Raw genomic sequence first — 16,382 nt, 5'->3', positions numbered from 1 at the left:
CCTTCGCACTAGCTGTCCGCACCACGTTTCACATAAACCATTGCGGTTGTGGCCCTGATAGAGCTTATCCACAATTCTTATTCTTAAGTCCGGCTCACGTTTAGTTGCAGACTTCTTATACGTTTTTCCATCAGTAATCTATAGGTAGCGGGCCCAATCGCTTAACAAAAGATAGAACAAAATCGACAATCCGCTTTCAGGAAAGCATGCACACGTCGGAGGCTCCGGGCCTCCAGGGCCTTCGACCTTCGCATTCAGACAATTGAACTATAATTGTTCTGTGTTTGAGCACTAACCTCCCGCAACTCGGCCTTCGGCCGGTGCGTTTTAAAAAGCCTCTGAGGAATGCTTGGGCCTTCGGCCCTACGCGTAGCTCGGCCTTCGGCCTTCGCAAAAGCTGTCCACACCGAGTTTCACGTAAACCATTACGGCTGTGTCCCTAAAACAGCCCCACCGCGTTTTTTTTTCTTAAGTCCGACTCACGCTTGACTCTGGATTTCTAATAGGTTTTCCTGTCATCTAGAGGTAAAGAACTATTATGTGTATTTTTTTCAAAATTTTTGACCCAGTAGTATCGGAGATAAGGGGGGGGGGGAACGGTCATTTTTTGCCTATTTTCTTGAATAACTTCTAAACTGTTTCATATAAAATTATAAAAAAAAATATTTGAGATCCTCAAAATAAGCCCTTTCGTTTAATATATAACACGATATGGTTTGCAAAACTTGGTTTTTTAATTTTCTCATATTCCCCCTAAAATAGCCCCCTATGCTTAAAATTCATTTGTTTTTATTACATATCCGTCTTTGGGTCATAGACTTCCATATGTGTACCAAATTTCAACTTAATTGGTCTAGTAGTTTTGGAGCAAATAGGCTGTGACAGACGGACAGACGGACAGACAGACGCACGAGTGATCCTATAAGGGTTCCGTTTTTTCCTTTTGAGTTACGGAACCCTAAAAATACTCATTTAAATCGTAAAAAACATGATTTATTAGCCACTGCTTTAGCTGTCGTTTAAATAATTGTCCGTTTAACATTTTAATACTATTGGGTAAATGGTTAAAAACTTTGGTGGCCGAGATAAATGTACTTTTACAATAAGTTGTGTTATTAACCCTTGGGAGCAATATATTGTACTGATATTGAGGGCGTAAATTATTACGCCGTGCTGACCAGAAGTTGAAGTACCTAATGTTTATTTGACGAAATAAACGAGCACAGTTCAAGGATGTAAAGGCCGGTTAAGGTGAGTTTAGGTTAAATTATTAATGCTTGCGTTATGTCAAAATGTTCAAAACTATCCGCAGAAGCCCAAAAAAAATTATGGCGTCACATATCACTACACACACATACACGTAGTAACTGTAGTAAGTAAGCTAAAATTATCCGTTTTTCTTCTTAAAAGATCATAGATTCCCAGGAGCATACATGTGATAGAAAATGCTGAACCAGGCTTCATCTCTACGCAGAGCCAAGGACCATTGGAACAAAAATATGGGTGGCCTAGATTTAATGCAGCTATGAATAACAGTGATTCTTGATTGAAGACGCATTTCCTACTTGCAATACCCGGCAATACCCTACTTGCAATACTACTATGCAATACCCGGAAAATTGATATCTTCGCGAAACGTGCCTGAAATATATGTAAAACAGGTTTATTGTTAAGTAAATCAGGCAAATACATAGGCATTTACGATATTTACTTACACACTTGGGCAAACTTTTACGTCAAGATATGTATAATACCGAGTGTGGCCTGTCATATGAGCAAAAAATTGAACTGTAGGCTGTACTCCTCATACTGACCAACATTTGTTCAGCGACTTTTAAAAATAACTTGCGGTTTGATTTTTAATACACTTTAAAGTTTATTCTAAGAGGCAATGTATTGCGAAATTTGTTATGTTTAAGGCGTGACAAGCAACGTCAAATCACAATGATATGGCGTGGCGATGGCGTCCATTGAAGATAATATTTATTTTGTATGAAAAATAGGGAGTCTAAATACTTCATAATTTTTAAAAGTTGTTGAACAAAAGTTTCACCGTTTGAGGAGTACAATCTATGTTTTAATTATTTGCTCATGTTACAGGCCACACTCGGTATATGCATTCTTACGCATATATATACATATCTTGACGTAACACTTAAATCATGAAATCTTAGCGTGGTCCTTTATTACCTACATTACTTTATTAACAAGGTACTGTTCATAGCTGGTGGCTGATGGTGAGTCTTAAGGATGTCTCACGACTTTCACGCTAGAACGGTCTGGGTCCGGGCGGAGGAGTCGGACACTACAGAAAATATCTCATAATCATCGATCACATGTCATAGAAGCCGAAGTGTCGAAAGGCTCGGCCCAGAGGGGCTACCGCGAAAACAGAAATTCGCAAATTGCGGGGATCTTTCTCTTTTACTCTAATGAAGGCGTAATTAGAGTGACAGAGAAAAATGCCCGCAATTGTCGATTTTCGATTTTTACGGTAGCCGTCCAGACTCGGAGCGTGAATATTATTTTTTAAGGATGACTGACGCTAGACCGGGCCGGAGCCTGGCCGGAGCTTCCGGCGCTTCGTTTTCTATGGAAACCGTTATTTATTTCAAAATGTTACATACATTATTACAAAACTATACATTTAAAAAGACAAACCGCTCCCTGTCCCGTTCCCGGTGTAAAGATGCCCATGATGCTCGCAGCATTTCCACGCTGGATCACCACGGACAGCCTTTGCACAAGGAACGACTCGGAGCGGGGGCCTTCCCCTTTCCACGGGGGCGTGTGAAGCGCTTCACATCGGCTCCCCAGCAACCAGCCGTTTCAACTCTCGACGACGACATACAAATTCAAAAGAAAAATATCGATATCGATAAAATATTTTAACATTTTACTTCAAGCTAATTTTTTTGCACACAAATGAATATCACCTGCAAGTTGTGTAAATATTATCTAGTCGGAAGTCTTTAAAGTCTCGGTTGGAATTTAATCTTAGTTAGTATTCCATTGGACCATCTGTAGAGTACGAGGAAAGAGGTAAGAGAGATTTCGTTTCTGCTCTCACTTCAACTTCATGGTGAAATCAGACATAGAAAATTATTTTGACCACGATTGGTCAAACCGTTTTCGACTTTTGTTCAAATAGTTGTTTTCGTTATAAAAGGATGCAAGTGCCGCAAAGGTAAGCCTTATTGCGTATAGTTTTTTGTGTCGTAGGTATTAAGTTACGGAACCTTGCACTTATGCGTAGTTGGGCCGATTATTATTTTGTAGTGTTTTTTTTCCTCAGTAGGTATATGATAAAATTTGGTGGATATATAAAGCTCCCTATTTCGTACAATATCAGTGCAATTCTACACTATGTCCCACAAAATCTTGAATTATGAAAATGAAAAAAATTACATAGGTACATTTTTTTGTACCAAATTGAGCTTTCGTATTTATTCCGCCCAGAACGAGTTCTTGAAACAAAACTACAATAAAATAAAAATCAGTCCATGTCCTTCTGTTTTATTTTCTTATATTCGCTGTATTCGCAATGTAATATAATGATTTTATTACAGATGGTCCTCCTTAACTACGTCGTATCCGCGTCTGAAGTGGCGCTCTTGCCCCGGCTAGTCAAACTTATACAAGTCGCGCTAGCAGGCCTGGCAGTTCTACACTTAGGGGCTGACAACTATCCGTCACAGGCTACTGTGCTCGGTATGTTTAATGCCCATATTTTTTTCACATCACTACTACCAAAGATATATGTAACTCCGTATAAGATAAATAAAGTCTAAGAAAAAAACGTGCCTCGGAAATCAAGAAAAAGTCATTCTCGAATAGATGGCGCCATTACCTTTGGCCTATTCTCGGCTAGATGGCGTTGACGACACCGCACACAAATATCAAAATATTTAATAATTTTACGACACCGTTTGATATTTAAAAAATTTAACACATATCAGTGAAAGAACATGGGTCAGTACGGAACAATAAAAATTAAAAATCATTTATTTTGATTAATCTATACATTTTCAATTTTATTTTAAGTTTTAATCGTGTGTCGATAGATGGCAGTAAATGTACCGTGGCTACAAAATTTACTATGACAATAGCCCTCTATACTATCTATTCTCTTTGCTACTACTGATCATAACTGAAAATAGGTAACATTTTTTACACAGATGGCGACCAGTTCGACTTAATCGTGGTGGGCGCGGGCTCGGCAGGGGCGGTGATCGCAGCGAGGCTCTCGGAGATAGCTGGCCGCGTAGCCAAGATGCCAATCGCTTTCGCTCCGTAGCGATCGAAACGCAACTGTCACTGTCGCACTAATATGGAAGAGTGATAGAGAGACATAAAGCTTTCCGTTGTCGAAGCGATAGCGATTGTAACGTTGGCTAGGCCGGCAGGTTGGAAGATCCTGCTCATCGAGGCTGGTGACAACCCACCTGTCGACTCTGTTGTAAGTTTGACTTCATCGCAGCGAGGCTCTCGGAGATAGCTGGTTGGAAGATACTGATGCTCATCGAGGCTGGTGACAACCCACCGGTCGACTCTGCTGTAGGTTTCACTTCATCGCAGCGAGGCCCTCGGAGATAGCTGGTTGGAAGATCCTGCTCATCGAGGCTGGTGACAACCCACCGGTCGACTCTGTTGTAAGTTTGACTTCATCGCAGCGAGGCTCTCGAAGATAGTTGGTTGGAAGATACTGATGCTCATCGAGGCTGGTGACAACCCACCTGTCGACTCTGTTGTAAGTTTGACTTCATCGCAGGGATGTTGGCATACGTTGACTTTTTAAATGGCTGTAGTAATGATGATAACGTGTCTAACAACCACTGCTAAAACTAGCTTATCAATATAAAAAAAGGCATTGAAATCTTTAATTCCTATTTCATTAACAATTTACGAGTAGTTGCTTTCCTCTTCCCCCCTCATAAAAGTAGGACAGATTGACGCCATAAAAAGGTTTCCAAATATCGGCCAAAGCCAAAGTCGATTTCGACTAACTACGGCATCTGACATTGGTTTAAACAAGTTACTTAGCTTATATTAGTCTTTATTTGTTAAATACAACATTTTTCAAATAACATTTGATTTGGTTTCAGATTCCTGGCTTGTTCCCTTTTGTAGACTATTCTATGGCTGACTGGAATTACTACAGCGAAGATGACGGGTACTCCTGCCAAGCTCACAAAACGAAAACTGTCCATATCACCCGAGGCAAGATGCTAGGGGGCTCCAGTGGAGCCAACTATATGTATTACGTGCGGGGGAACAAGGGTGACTACGAGAACTGGGTGAGCCAGGGAGGCATCGGTTGGGACTGGGACAACGTGACACATTACTTCAAAAAGAGCGAAGGACTCAAAAGTCCTGAAATCCTGGCGGCCGGATCAGCCGACCTGCACAACACTGAGGGCCCCTTGGGAGTCTCACTTCTAAAATGGGATGAAGAAACTATGAATACTCTTAACTCTTATCTAAGCGCTTTTGGCGAGAAGCATCCAATTCTTATCGATACAAACGGCCACGAGCAGATTGGTTATGCGCTTCCTCCTTTCACAGTTTATGATAAAAGACGCCAAAGCACTGCAGTGTCTTTCCTCCGCCCAATCAAATCTCGCGAAAATTTATACGTGCTCAAAAACACTTTATGTACTAAAGTACTTTTCGATGAAAATCTGCGAGCTATCGGTGTAGAGGTGAAGTTGCCTAGTAAGAAAATGATCAATATTAACGCTAACAAAGAAGTGGTATTATCGGCTGGTTCCATCAACACACCCCAGTTGTTGATGCTGTCCGGCATCGGACCGCAACCTCATTTGATCGATATGGGAATAGAAGTAGTGCTAGACTCGCCATTGGTCGGTCAAAACTTACAAGATCATTGTTATTATCTCGTAATATTAACAGGAAGAAAAGGCTTTGAATCAGTACCTCAGAACATTAAAGTATTGACGAATTTGGATCAATTCCCTATTCCTGCCATAACGGGACATATTGCTCTATCAAATGATAGCACAGTTCCAGATTACCAAGCACAGGTATACGCGGTTCCAGCGGCTACTGTATTTAGTACTCTCGTTTGTTCTTACGTGTTTGGGTTGGATGATAAGATCTGTACGGCTATTGCAAAGGCGAGCCAGAAGCAGGAAACTCTCGTAGCTGCATTGTCTATGCTACATCCCGATTCCAGAGGGCACATCGAGCTGAGAAGCAAAAACCCTGAAGACAAGCCTAAAATCTTCCTTGGCTATTACGAAAACGACGCAGACTTGGATAAGCATGCAAAAATTGCAAAGCATTATCTGGAAGTTCTAGACAGCGAGTATATGAGAAGCGTTAACTCTGAGGTAGTGGATATAAAGGTGCCTCAATGTGCCGATATAGAGTTTAACACTCATGAGTATTGGAAGTGCGTGGCTTTGAACACTGCCTCAACTCAGTGGTATCCATCGGGGACTTGTGTGATGGGCGTGGAAGGTAAGAGCGTAGTGGACCCTGAGTTGAGGGTACGAGGAGTGACAGGGTTAAGGATTGGCGACGCCAGCATTATACCGAGCCTCACTAGTGGCAACCTGAATGCACCGGTCATTATGATCGGGGAGAAGTTAGCTGACATGATCAAACAAACACGCGGTAAATAATAATTATCTACAACAGAACAATGGAATGTTTACAGAATAAGAACGATATTTTTCGAAATCTGTTCTGCGCTGTGTGCCGAAGTATGCTTTTGGCTTATTTATGTACGCTTTCGAATGCGCTTTTACTATCTTCTATGCTAATTCTTTCTTCTGAACTATATTGTACTCTATTTCTTCATTAAATTGTTTAGTGACTATTCTATGCGTTACAAAAAAAAAATCATGTCGAACTAATTTGTTTTTAACCGACTTCCAAATCCCAAAGGAGGAGGTTATCAATTCGGTTGTAAGGTAAAAGTACGCTCCACCGAACGCTCAATATCCGTCCGTATCACCGAATTTCTTCTATTTTAGGCTATAAGTCGATTATTTACAGCTGATATTTACTTGCGTATTTTTTTTTCCACGAGTTAAATACCTATCCCTTCAACTATGCCTCAGAGTCGGCCAATTTGTCCCGCAGTTGGGACGTGGCATTTGATCGAAACGGATCGTTGCTCCCGATTGCCACTTTGTATGGGCAACCTTAAAGAAATCGGTAAGAAGTTGCATATATTTCTTAAGGTCATAAAACCTTTTAAATTTATTTCTGTGTTTCAAAGTATGGTTTTTCAGTGTGACTACTTAATTAGTTAATTTGTGTATTTTAGTAAATTTAATTAATTTAGTGCAGTCATATTATCAGAAATTAAGCTTAATGTGAGTTCGGTGATGAGTACACCGACAATTTGATTGGAAGGTATTATCGAACAGCGTCCGAAATCAGGGAAAGCGTATGTTTTTGAAATTATTTTTTTAATGGTTGATTACGAACTATTTAGATTATCTACCTAATTTCACAAATAACTTAATGTATTTGTAATTTTATGAGCAATTGCCGAACAACAATAACCTATATAGATTATTATAAAACTGCGTTTGAAATGTTCATGTTTTACGACTTTTTGGCATCAAAATAAGGTTTTTTTTTGGCAAGACTATTATCAAACAATAATTTTAGATATTTTACGTCAGTATTAACAAGAACTTTATACATGTACGGTTTTGTAATGGATTCAAGTATTAAATTTAATGATAGATTTGTAGTTATACCACATTGATTACGATTAAAATACTATTTTCAAAATTCGTTCGCGAAATAGGTTCCACATATTTTCCATGTTTCGTTCACCGAACGGCCGTTCGGTGAATGGTACCCATGGTCTCTGCTACCGAACTCATGTTTGCGTTGGCCATGTTTCTATTCGACGTTCATGAGAATATCATCCTTATTACGATAACGGCTAGGTCGATATTTATATAATAATAATAATAATAACCCCGCGGGGGCAGCTTGTGGCGAGCTGACGGTGAGTGGCGACACCGCGGACCCCTATTCCAGAGGGCCCTGTCATCTGGCCCTCACCTCTGTGCTTGCCTTGATTGGCCGGCCAGAGTGGAGTCGCAAGAGCGGGACCTATGCTCCAGGTTGGAAGTGTAAAATGTCATAACGCCGGCGGCCTGCTGAACGGATCACCGGGATCTGGCTACCGCAGACTCACCTCTCGACAACCTTACAGCCGCTCCGAAGTGTTGCCCTATTGTCGCACTGTGCGTGCGGCCGTTGTAGGGCCCACTAAATGAGTAGGCGAGTCACCACCTGTCTGATACAATTTTGAGACTGATTGTCACGGCAGGTGTCCGCTAGTCTCTCCCATAGCCCATTATCCAGTTCATCCAACTTTCAAATCTATAGCCCATGACCTTAGTTCCCATCGCAGCACAAAAGTGCTGCACTCCAATAGTCTTTGCACCTGGCGGGGACCATCTCCGGATGTATCACATTGTGCGTTCGGGGATGGTATCCGCCACGTGTATCCCTTGCCTTTAGATTAAATTGTCTTAAAGGGCCTCTGCGCTGTTGGCTTCGGCCCCACGCACGCCTCCCAAAAGTCCGGGATCCCATGGTCCCGAGATGTGGAAAGGACAAATAATAATAATATTCTTTATTGTGCACAATGATTGAATACAGCAAATTAACAAACATAAAAAAAAACTAAGCAACAACAGGCGGTCTTATCGCTAAAGAGCGATCTCTTCCAGACAACCTTTCTTTTATATGTTTATTTTTTGTGACCATTATTTCAATGCCAGCGCTTTTCAAACTTTAGACATACTTATTGGACGCCTGATAATAGTCTTGGAATGTGGACAAAAAAACTGAATAGGATAATAAAAATAATGAAGCATGATGTTCAAAAATTTTTTTTAGATTCCTCTCGTCGTGGGCGATTGTGATTTTTTAAACTTTTATCTTTTGTTATGAAATTCCGTGGTTCACATACAGGGTGGCTAAAAATTAACTACATTCCCATTCCCAGGGAGGTTTTGGGATTATACTGAGCAACTTTTACTATGGGACCAACTCCGAAATCGTGAAAAAAAATTTACCCTTCCATAGAAAATGGACCAGCCAAAATTTATGAAACAGCCAAATTATTTTATACATATGCGTACATGTTTTATAATTGTTGCGTACCTTACTTACTGACTTATTTTTCAAAAGAATTATTTCAATAAAAAAGACACGTCAAGATCGCTTACCATCTTTATAATGCTAAAAAACGAAGCATAGTAGGGATTTAATAGTGAACTACTGAAGTTTGAGCACCACTCAACACCATATTTTCATACAATTATTTCCTAGTTCGGTAATGCGGGCTCCCTATTCGGTATAATGTGCAAATCACGTTTCTTAGTTCGGTAAACGGTACAAACAAGGAAATTGGAAGAAATTACTTTAAAAATGTTTTTAATACACGTCCAATCATTTCAGTAATTTATAGGTATGTTTAAATGAGGACAAATTTATCTATGTTTCTATTTTAGTATTGAACATATTCGTAAGAAAATATCAGAACGAATAAAAAAATTAAACGTAAGTCTAGGGCTTAAGCATTCGGTGAAGCGTACATTTACCTTATGTTTTTTTTAATTTTTTTTTTTTTTATGTTTGTTACTCCATATCTCCGTCATTACTGGACCGATTTTGAAAATTCTTTTTTTGATTGAATGTATATTCATACAGATTGGTCCCGTTTCTATCAAAACCCAGTTCTGATGATGGGTTCCATGAGGAATCGAGGGAACTCCTCAAATCTTAAAGGCATACATATAGTGATTTTTGGGTTTTTATCATCAAATCAAGCATATACATCCAAAAAAGTGACATTTGATGAAGTGGAACTGCTGATGATGATCAGAACGGAACTCCTCAACGACGCATAGTTCACGGTTGGCGATTTGTCCTCTTCGTTATGTTTGTTAAGCAAGTTCAGTTTTTAAGCTACATTTTTGTCAAGCTCGAGTTCTGATGATGGGATCCATGAGGAATCGAGAGAACTCCTCAAATCTTAAAGGCATGCGTATAGAGATTTTTGTAATTACATCAAAAAATCAAGCATTTTCATTAAAAACTGTCGCATTTGATGAAGTGGAACTGCTGATGATGATCAGAACAGAACTCTTCAACGACGCATAGTTCACGTTTCGCGATTTTTCCTCTTCGTTATGTTTGTTAATCAAGTTAAGTTTTTAATGCACATTTTTGTCAAGCTCGAGTTCTGATGATGGGATTCATAAGAAATCGAGGGAACTCCTCAAATATTAAAGGCATGCGTATAGAGATTTTTGTGTTTACATCAGAAAATTAAGCATTTTCATTAAAAACTGTCGCATTTGATGAAGTGGAACTGCTGATGATGATCAGAACAGAACTCTTCAACGACGAATAGTTCACGTTTGGCGATTTTTCCTCTTCGTTATGTTTGTTAAGCAAGTTAAGTTTTTAAGCCACATTTTTGTCAAGCTCGAGTTCTGATGATGGGAACCATAAGGAATCGAGGGAACTCCTCAAATATTAAAGGCATACGCATAGATTTTTTTGTATTTTCATCATAAAATCAAGCATTTACATTAAAAACTGTCACATTTGATGAAATGGAACTGCTGATGATGATCAGAATAGAACTCTTCAACAACGCATAGTACACATTTGGTGATTACGAATTTCGATCTTGACTTGGACTGGGTCCCGGACTCGGACCCAGAACCGGAATACCCGGATCCGGTTCGGACCCGGACCCGGACCCGGACACGGACCCGGGCTCGGACCCGGACTCGGACCCGGACTCAGACCCGGACTCGGACCCGGACCTTGACCCGGAAAACCACTATGATACCTTAACTAAATAAACCACTATGATTACCTACCATAAAATGTGTAAGTATATAAGTATGATGATGCCAATCTTACTAGCCCCTACCGCTTAAACCCCCGTACACCGCACCGCATGCGCCGTTAAGTGGGTTAGGTTAGGTTTGAACTGCGATCCTCACAGAACCGAACTGCTATCAGAGAAGTGGGTTAGGTTAGGCTAGAACTACGACCCTTACAGAAGCGAAATGCTAGTAGAAAAGTGGGTGGTTTTACCTCCTTTTCTACATAGTAGGTATACCATCTACAATAATCTTTCACCGGCCCCCATAGAAGTCGGTTTTTTTTTTCTTAAAAATTATTATTCTCACGTTAGACTAGCCTCCTAAAAGTTTTTTTTTTCTCCAAATCATCTGGGAACTCATCACAATAGTAGTTTATGCAACAGTGATATAATAAGGGTTCTTAAAAAAGACCCGAGAATTTTAAGAACCAATTATGAGCTGTTGCATACATTACTTTTTAACCGACTTCCAAATCCCTAAGGAGGAGGTTATCAATTCGGTTGTATGTTTTTTATTATTTTTATTTTTTTTATTTTTTATGTTTGTTACTCCATATCTCCGTCATTACTGGACCGATTTTGAAAATTATTTTTTTGATTGTATGTATATGCATACAGATTGGTCCCGTTTTTGTCAAAATCCAGTTCTGATGATGGGATCCATGAGGAATCGACGGAACTCCTCAAATCTTAAAGGCATACATATGGTGATTTTTGTGTTTTTATGAACAAATCAAGCATATACATTCAAAAACGTGACATTTGATGAAGTGGAACTGCTGATGATGATCAGAACGGAACTCTTCAACGACGCATAGTTCACCTTTGGCGATTTGTCCTCTTCGTTATGTTTGTTGAGCAAGTTAAGTTTTTAAGCCACAATTTTGTCAAGCTTGAGTTCTGATGATGGGATCCATGAGAAATCGAGGGAACTCCTCAAATTTTAATGGCATGCGTATAGAGATTTTTGTATTTTCATCAGAAAATCAAGCATTTTCATTAAAAACTGTCGCATTTGATGAAGTGGAACTGCTGATGATGATCAGAACGGAACTCTTCAACGACGCATAGTTCACGTTTGGCGATTTGTCCTCTTCGTTATGTTTGTTAAGCAAGTTAAGTTTTTAATGCACATTTTTGTCAAGCTCGAGTTCTGATGATGGGATCCATAAGGAATCGAGGGAACTCCTCAAATCTTAAAGGCATACGTATAGAATTTTTTGTATTTTCATCATAAAATCAAGCATTTACATTAAAAACTGTCGCATTTGATGAAGTGGAACTGCTGATGATGATCAGAACAGAACTCTTCAACGACGCATAGTACATGTTTGGTGATTTCGAATTTCGATTTTGACTTGGACTGGGACCCGGACTCATACCCGGATCCGGTTCGGACCCGGACTCGGACTCGGACTCGGACTCGAACCCGGACTCGGATCCGGACTCGGACCCGGAGTCGGACTCAGAGACCCGGACCTTGACCCGGAAAACCACTATGATACCTAAACTAAATAAACCACTATGATTACCTACCATAAAATGTGGGTATGATGATGCCAAACCCCTCCCGCTCAAACTCCCGTACACCGCACCGCATGCGCCGTTAAGTGGGTTAGGTTAGGTTTGAACTGCGATCCTCACAGAAACGAACAAAAGTGGGTTAGGTTTGGTTAGAACTGCGAGTCTTACAGAAACGAAATGCTACTAGAAAAGTGGGTTTGATTAGGTTCGAACTGCGATCCTCACAGAACCGAACTGCTATCAGAGAAATGGGTTAGGTTAGGCTAGAACTACGACCCTTACGAAAACGAAATGCTACTAGAAAGTACTGGTTTTACCTCCTTTTCTACATAGTGCACCATCTACCATAATCTTTCACCGGGCCCCATAGAAGTCGGTTTTTTTTCTTAAAAATTATTCTATGACAGCTGCACCCGACACTTTTTTGTAGTTTCCATGTAATGAAAGTATCATAGCTCTTTTGGTAGGCTTTTTTCGACTTTTCGGGTAACAAATTGTCGGTCGCTATTAGGGCCATTTATACTCATAAGATGACTGCTAGCAGAAAAGATCGGAAGTTGTATCTTTAAAAAAAATAAAGCAGTTGTATTATACTCATAAGATGACTGCTAGCAGTCATCTTATGAGCCTATAGACAAATAGACTTCATTGCCATCATTCAAATGACATTGCTTTAGATATCACTGTCAGTCATTTAATTGACACATTTAAGTGCTGGAATAGTAAAACGTGTGAACTGTCTAAAATATGCATACAAACAATGTCATAAGTAAACGGAAAGCTACTATGCTATTTTTGCTAAGCAAGTGTTTGTACTCAGTGGAAGAATTTTGTCAGCCTACTAATTGAAATTGTTTATTGAATTGACATTAAATATATACACTAAGAATTATTCATATGACATATATAGATAATATAATTATTCCGTAATTGACCATTAATTGACATATTTGTAGTTTTTTAGATTTATAAGTTAAGATTGACATTTTATATATTTTTTGTAATTGTTGTTTTTTTTAAATTAGTAAATTACTTTTGTTAATTAACGTGTAGGTAATCCTTGTTTATATTTTATTGTATTTCTTTTTAATTAGTAAATTACTTTTGTGATAGTTGGGCAAATTAACGTGTATTCTTTGTATGTTATTGTGTATTTCTTTTGTGTTAGCCAATTTTTATGTATAATTTCCAATGCGATGTACATATTGCTTGTGAATAAATGAATGAAATGAATGAATGCTAGCGAGTTAGTTTGTTGTTATAGAAGTTAGACCAAGAATAGTCTGCAGAGATTTTAATAGCACACGCAGTGCAAGTGTTATCAAGCTTATTTTATGAAATTATGAGTTAGGACGTATATAAACAACACTAGCACTGCGTGGTGTGTCCAAATCGCTGCAGACTTTTCTTTGTCTAACAGTTTAAAAACTTGAAAGAGGTATTTCGAATCCGAATTGCCTCGGTCTGTCCTATTTACCTCTTTCTCTTTCAGGCCTGTGCACACCGGCTTGCGTGTGCGTGACGTGTGCGTGTGCGTGTGCTAAAATGTTGGAGCCGCACACGCACACGTCACGCACGCGGTGTGCCGTCTCTCATAAGGATCTGTATACTTCAACGCCGCACGCACACTTGCACGTCACGCACACGTAGCCAGTGTGCACAGGCATTTCATCCGATGAAAGATTTGTAAGAAGTAAGGCGTCTGTAAACCAAATTACGGATTTATTTTGTTAACCTCCACCTTTTTGAAAGCCCAAAATGTAACCTAAGTGTTGCCTAAGTGTGCCTAAGTCGACCTATCGTCGGGCTATAAAGACGAATCCATTAGCACCTCATTGAACAAAATCGGCTCAGTAGGTAGGTATCTACCTACATGAGTAGTTCCTGCCTGACGGTTGAAACAACGCTTCATGTCTGCCATTCTCTAAGAATCATTTTACAAATTCCTAGTAAGGTTATAAATGCGAAGGTGACTCTATCTGTTTGTTATATCTCCACGTTTATTCCGCCAAATCGATTAAGGGCCTCCGCAGATATATCGACGCGCAATCGGCAAAAGTCGATAGGAAGAAGCTTTATGTCCGCGCAATAAGAGTCGTCCATGCGAGTCGAGTCGCACGACGACTTTTTTGCTCTTATTGAGCAGACATAAAGCTTTGTCCTATCGGATTTTGCCGATTCCGCGTCGACATATGTGGGCCCTTAATTCAAAATTCAAATTTGAGTCCCGCCGACATAGGATACCTAGACCCCTATTCGACAAACGATGTTTGACGTATCGTGTTGATGTGGGAAAAATCATAAGTTCTCGAATACGTACAATGTCAAAATTTGACATTAACAATCCACAGTTAGGGTGACAAGCAAACCAAACCGAACCACCCTTAGTTTAGAGTGGAGTTTTGGTTGTACCAAATGATATTATCCACCGTTGATGGAATCAACACTCAGTATGCAATAAAATCAACTGTTGATTTGACGTGGATGCGAAATCTGACAGTTGTACATGTCGAATTTGGCCCCTAGTTTTTATCAATCATCATTCAAAAATCAAAAATCAAAGTTGCGGGCATAAGCTAATAGAGATATATCTTTACAGTTTGCGTACAAATAAATGCATATTTCTTTTCATAAAGCTATTAGAGTACCGGCAAACTAGTTACCGAGTTTGTACAAAGGCATTTAAAAAAATAGTTTCTGAAAAAAAATATTCTGATAAAAAACGTATAGGTATAAAGGTTTTACCATATAGTAGTAATAGTTTATTATTAAAGCAAAACAGTATTAACAAAATAAATAAGCTAAACATTAAAATTAAAACTAAAACTGTACTATGTACCTACACATATGTACAAATAATATAGTAGGCAGTTAAAAAACTATAAAACATTAAAATAAATTATCCCGTCCATGAATTTAAAATACCTATATCCCGTCGTTTCGAACCCTTTAACCCTAACACAGCGAGGCGCTAATTCGCGTAGGCGAGTAATAGCGATGATACGAGTAAGAAACATTTTCTTGGCGCGATAAACAAATAGATAAATCTAAACGTACCAAAACATAATCCCTTCAAGCTTACAGTGAGGGCGTGTCGTACATTTCCCTTGGGTATGTGCTTATTTCCATTGCTTTTTTTCCATTGCTTTATTTAATGAGATTTACATGATAAAAGTAAAGGAATCGAGTTTTGCCACTGAAGCCTTTTAACCTGTCGTCTATCCAGGCCTGAGATCTCCGGCCATTTGTTCGTTACCCTTGTCACAGAATAAATAATAGTACTACTTAGGTACAGAAGCCTCACTCTCTAACAAAAGGCGTCTGTTACGATCAGGACAGATATGGCCGCTAGGTGGCGACAGCGCCACGCGCGGCTTATGGCAAACCCCAAAATTGGGGTCGAACGGATGTACTTTTAGCTACCTGTAGCAAAGCGACGAAATCGCGGAGTGAGACAAGCCCTTGTCTCCCGCTCCACACGCGCCGGCCGCCCCGTATTTGTTAAGGCCGATTTTTTTGCAAGCGAGATAATTGTCAGGTGAAAATCAGCTTAAATATCATTAAAAAAAACTGCTTTGCGACTGGGGTTAAAATGGCCAGAGATCTCCAGTCGTAACCAATATGGGGTTCAATTGACGGAGATCTCCGGTTGGGGTAGATAGAGGGGTGATTTTTTTACAGCTCGGTAGACGACAGGTTAAACAGTTACATTCGCGCTATGTCTTAAAAAATGTTAGGAAAATAACTTGTCGCAAATTTTATGCTTTACCTGGATGTAACAATCATTGGAGCTAAAGAAATCTTGACATCAGGTATATATCTATTTGCCTGTAATTAATTTATATAGCTCCAGCTTATAAAACAAACGAAATAGAGCAAATATAAGTATTGTATGAAAAACTTAAATTCGCTGTATTTATAAGCTATGGTATCCGAAGCTACATAAACAGAA

At 39.4% G+C, this 16,382-nt stretch overlaps 1 protein-coding gene across 1 annotated transcript; it reads left to right on the top strand.

Annotated features, from left to right (window-relative positions):
- The first annotated feature begins 2,689 nt into the window (after positions 1 to 2,689).
- Positions 2,690 to 6,647, top strand: LOC134670460 (ecdysone oxidase-like). The gene is made up of 5 exons (XM_063528287.1): positions 2,690 to 2,788; positions 3,570 to 3,711; positions 4,179 to 4,264; positions 4,658 to 4,750; positions 5,106 to 6,647. Exons 1-5 carry the CDS (start codon positions 2,690 to 2,692, stop codon positions 6,645 to 6,647), a joined length of 1,962 nt encoding a protein of 653 aa, XP_063384357.1.
- Positions 6,648 to 16,382: the final 9,735 nt, after the last annotated feature.

Source organism: Cydia fagiglandana, chromosome 14 (assembly GCF_963556715.1).
Source record: "Cydia fagiglandana chromosome 14, ilCydFagi1.1, whole genome shotgun sequence".
NCBI classification, from domain to species: domain Eukaryota; kingdom Metazoa; phylum Arthropoda; class Insecta; order Lepidoptera; family Tortricidae; genus Cydia; species Cydia fagiglandana.
The sequence above is the reverse complement of the archived record's forward strand: the minus strand, read 5'-3'. Positions and strand labels throughout refer to the sequence as shown.

Coding starts and splice junctions, on each gene's coding strand:
- LOC134670460 (XM_063528287.1), top strand. CDS start 2,690: ATGCCCATGATGCTCGCAGCATTTCCACGCTGGATCACCACGGACAGC. Junction 4,265..4,657: donor TCTCGGAGATAGCTGGCCGC/GTAGCCAAGATG, acceptor CTCTGTTGTAAG/TTTGACTTCATCGCAGCGAG. Junction 4,751..5,105: donor ACCCACCTGTCGACTCTGTT/GTAAGTTTGACT, acceptor ATTTGGTTTCAG/ATTCCTGGCTTGTTCCCTTT.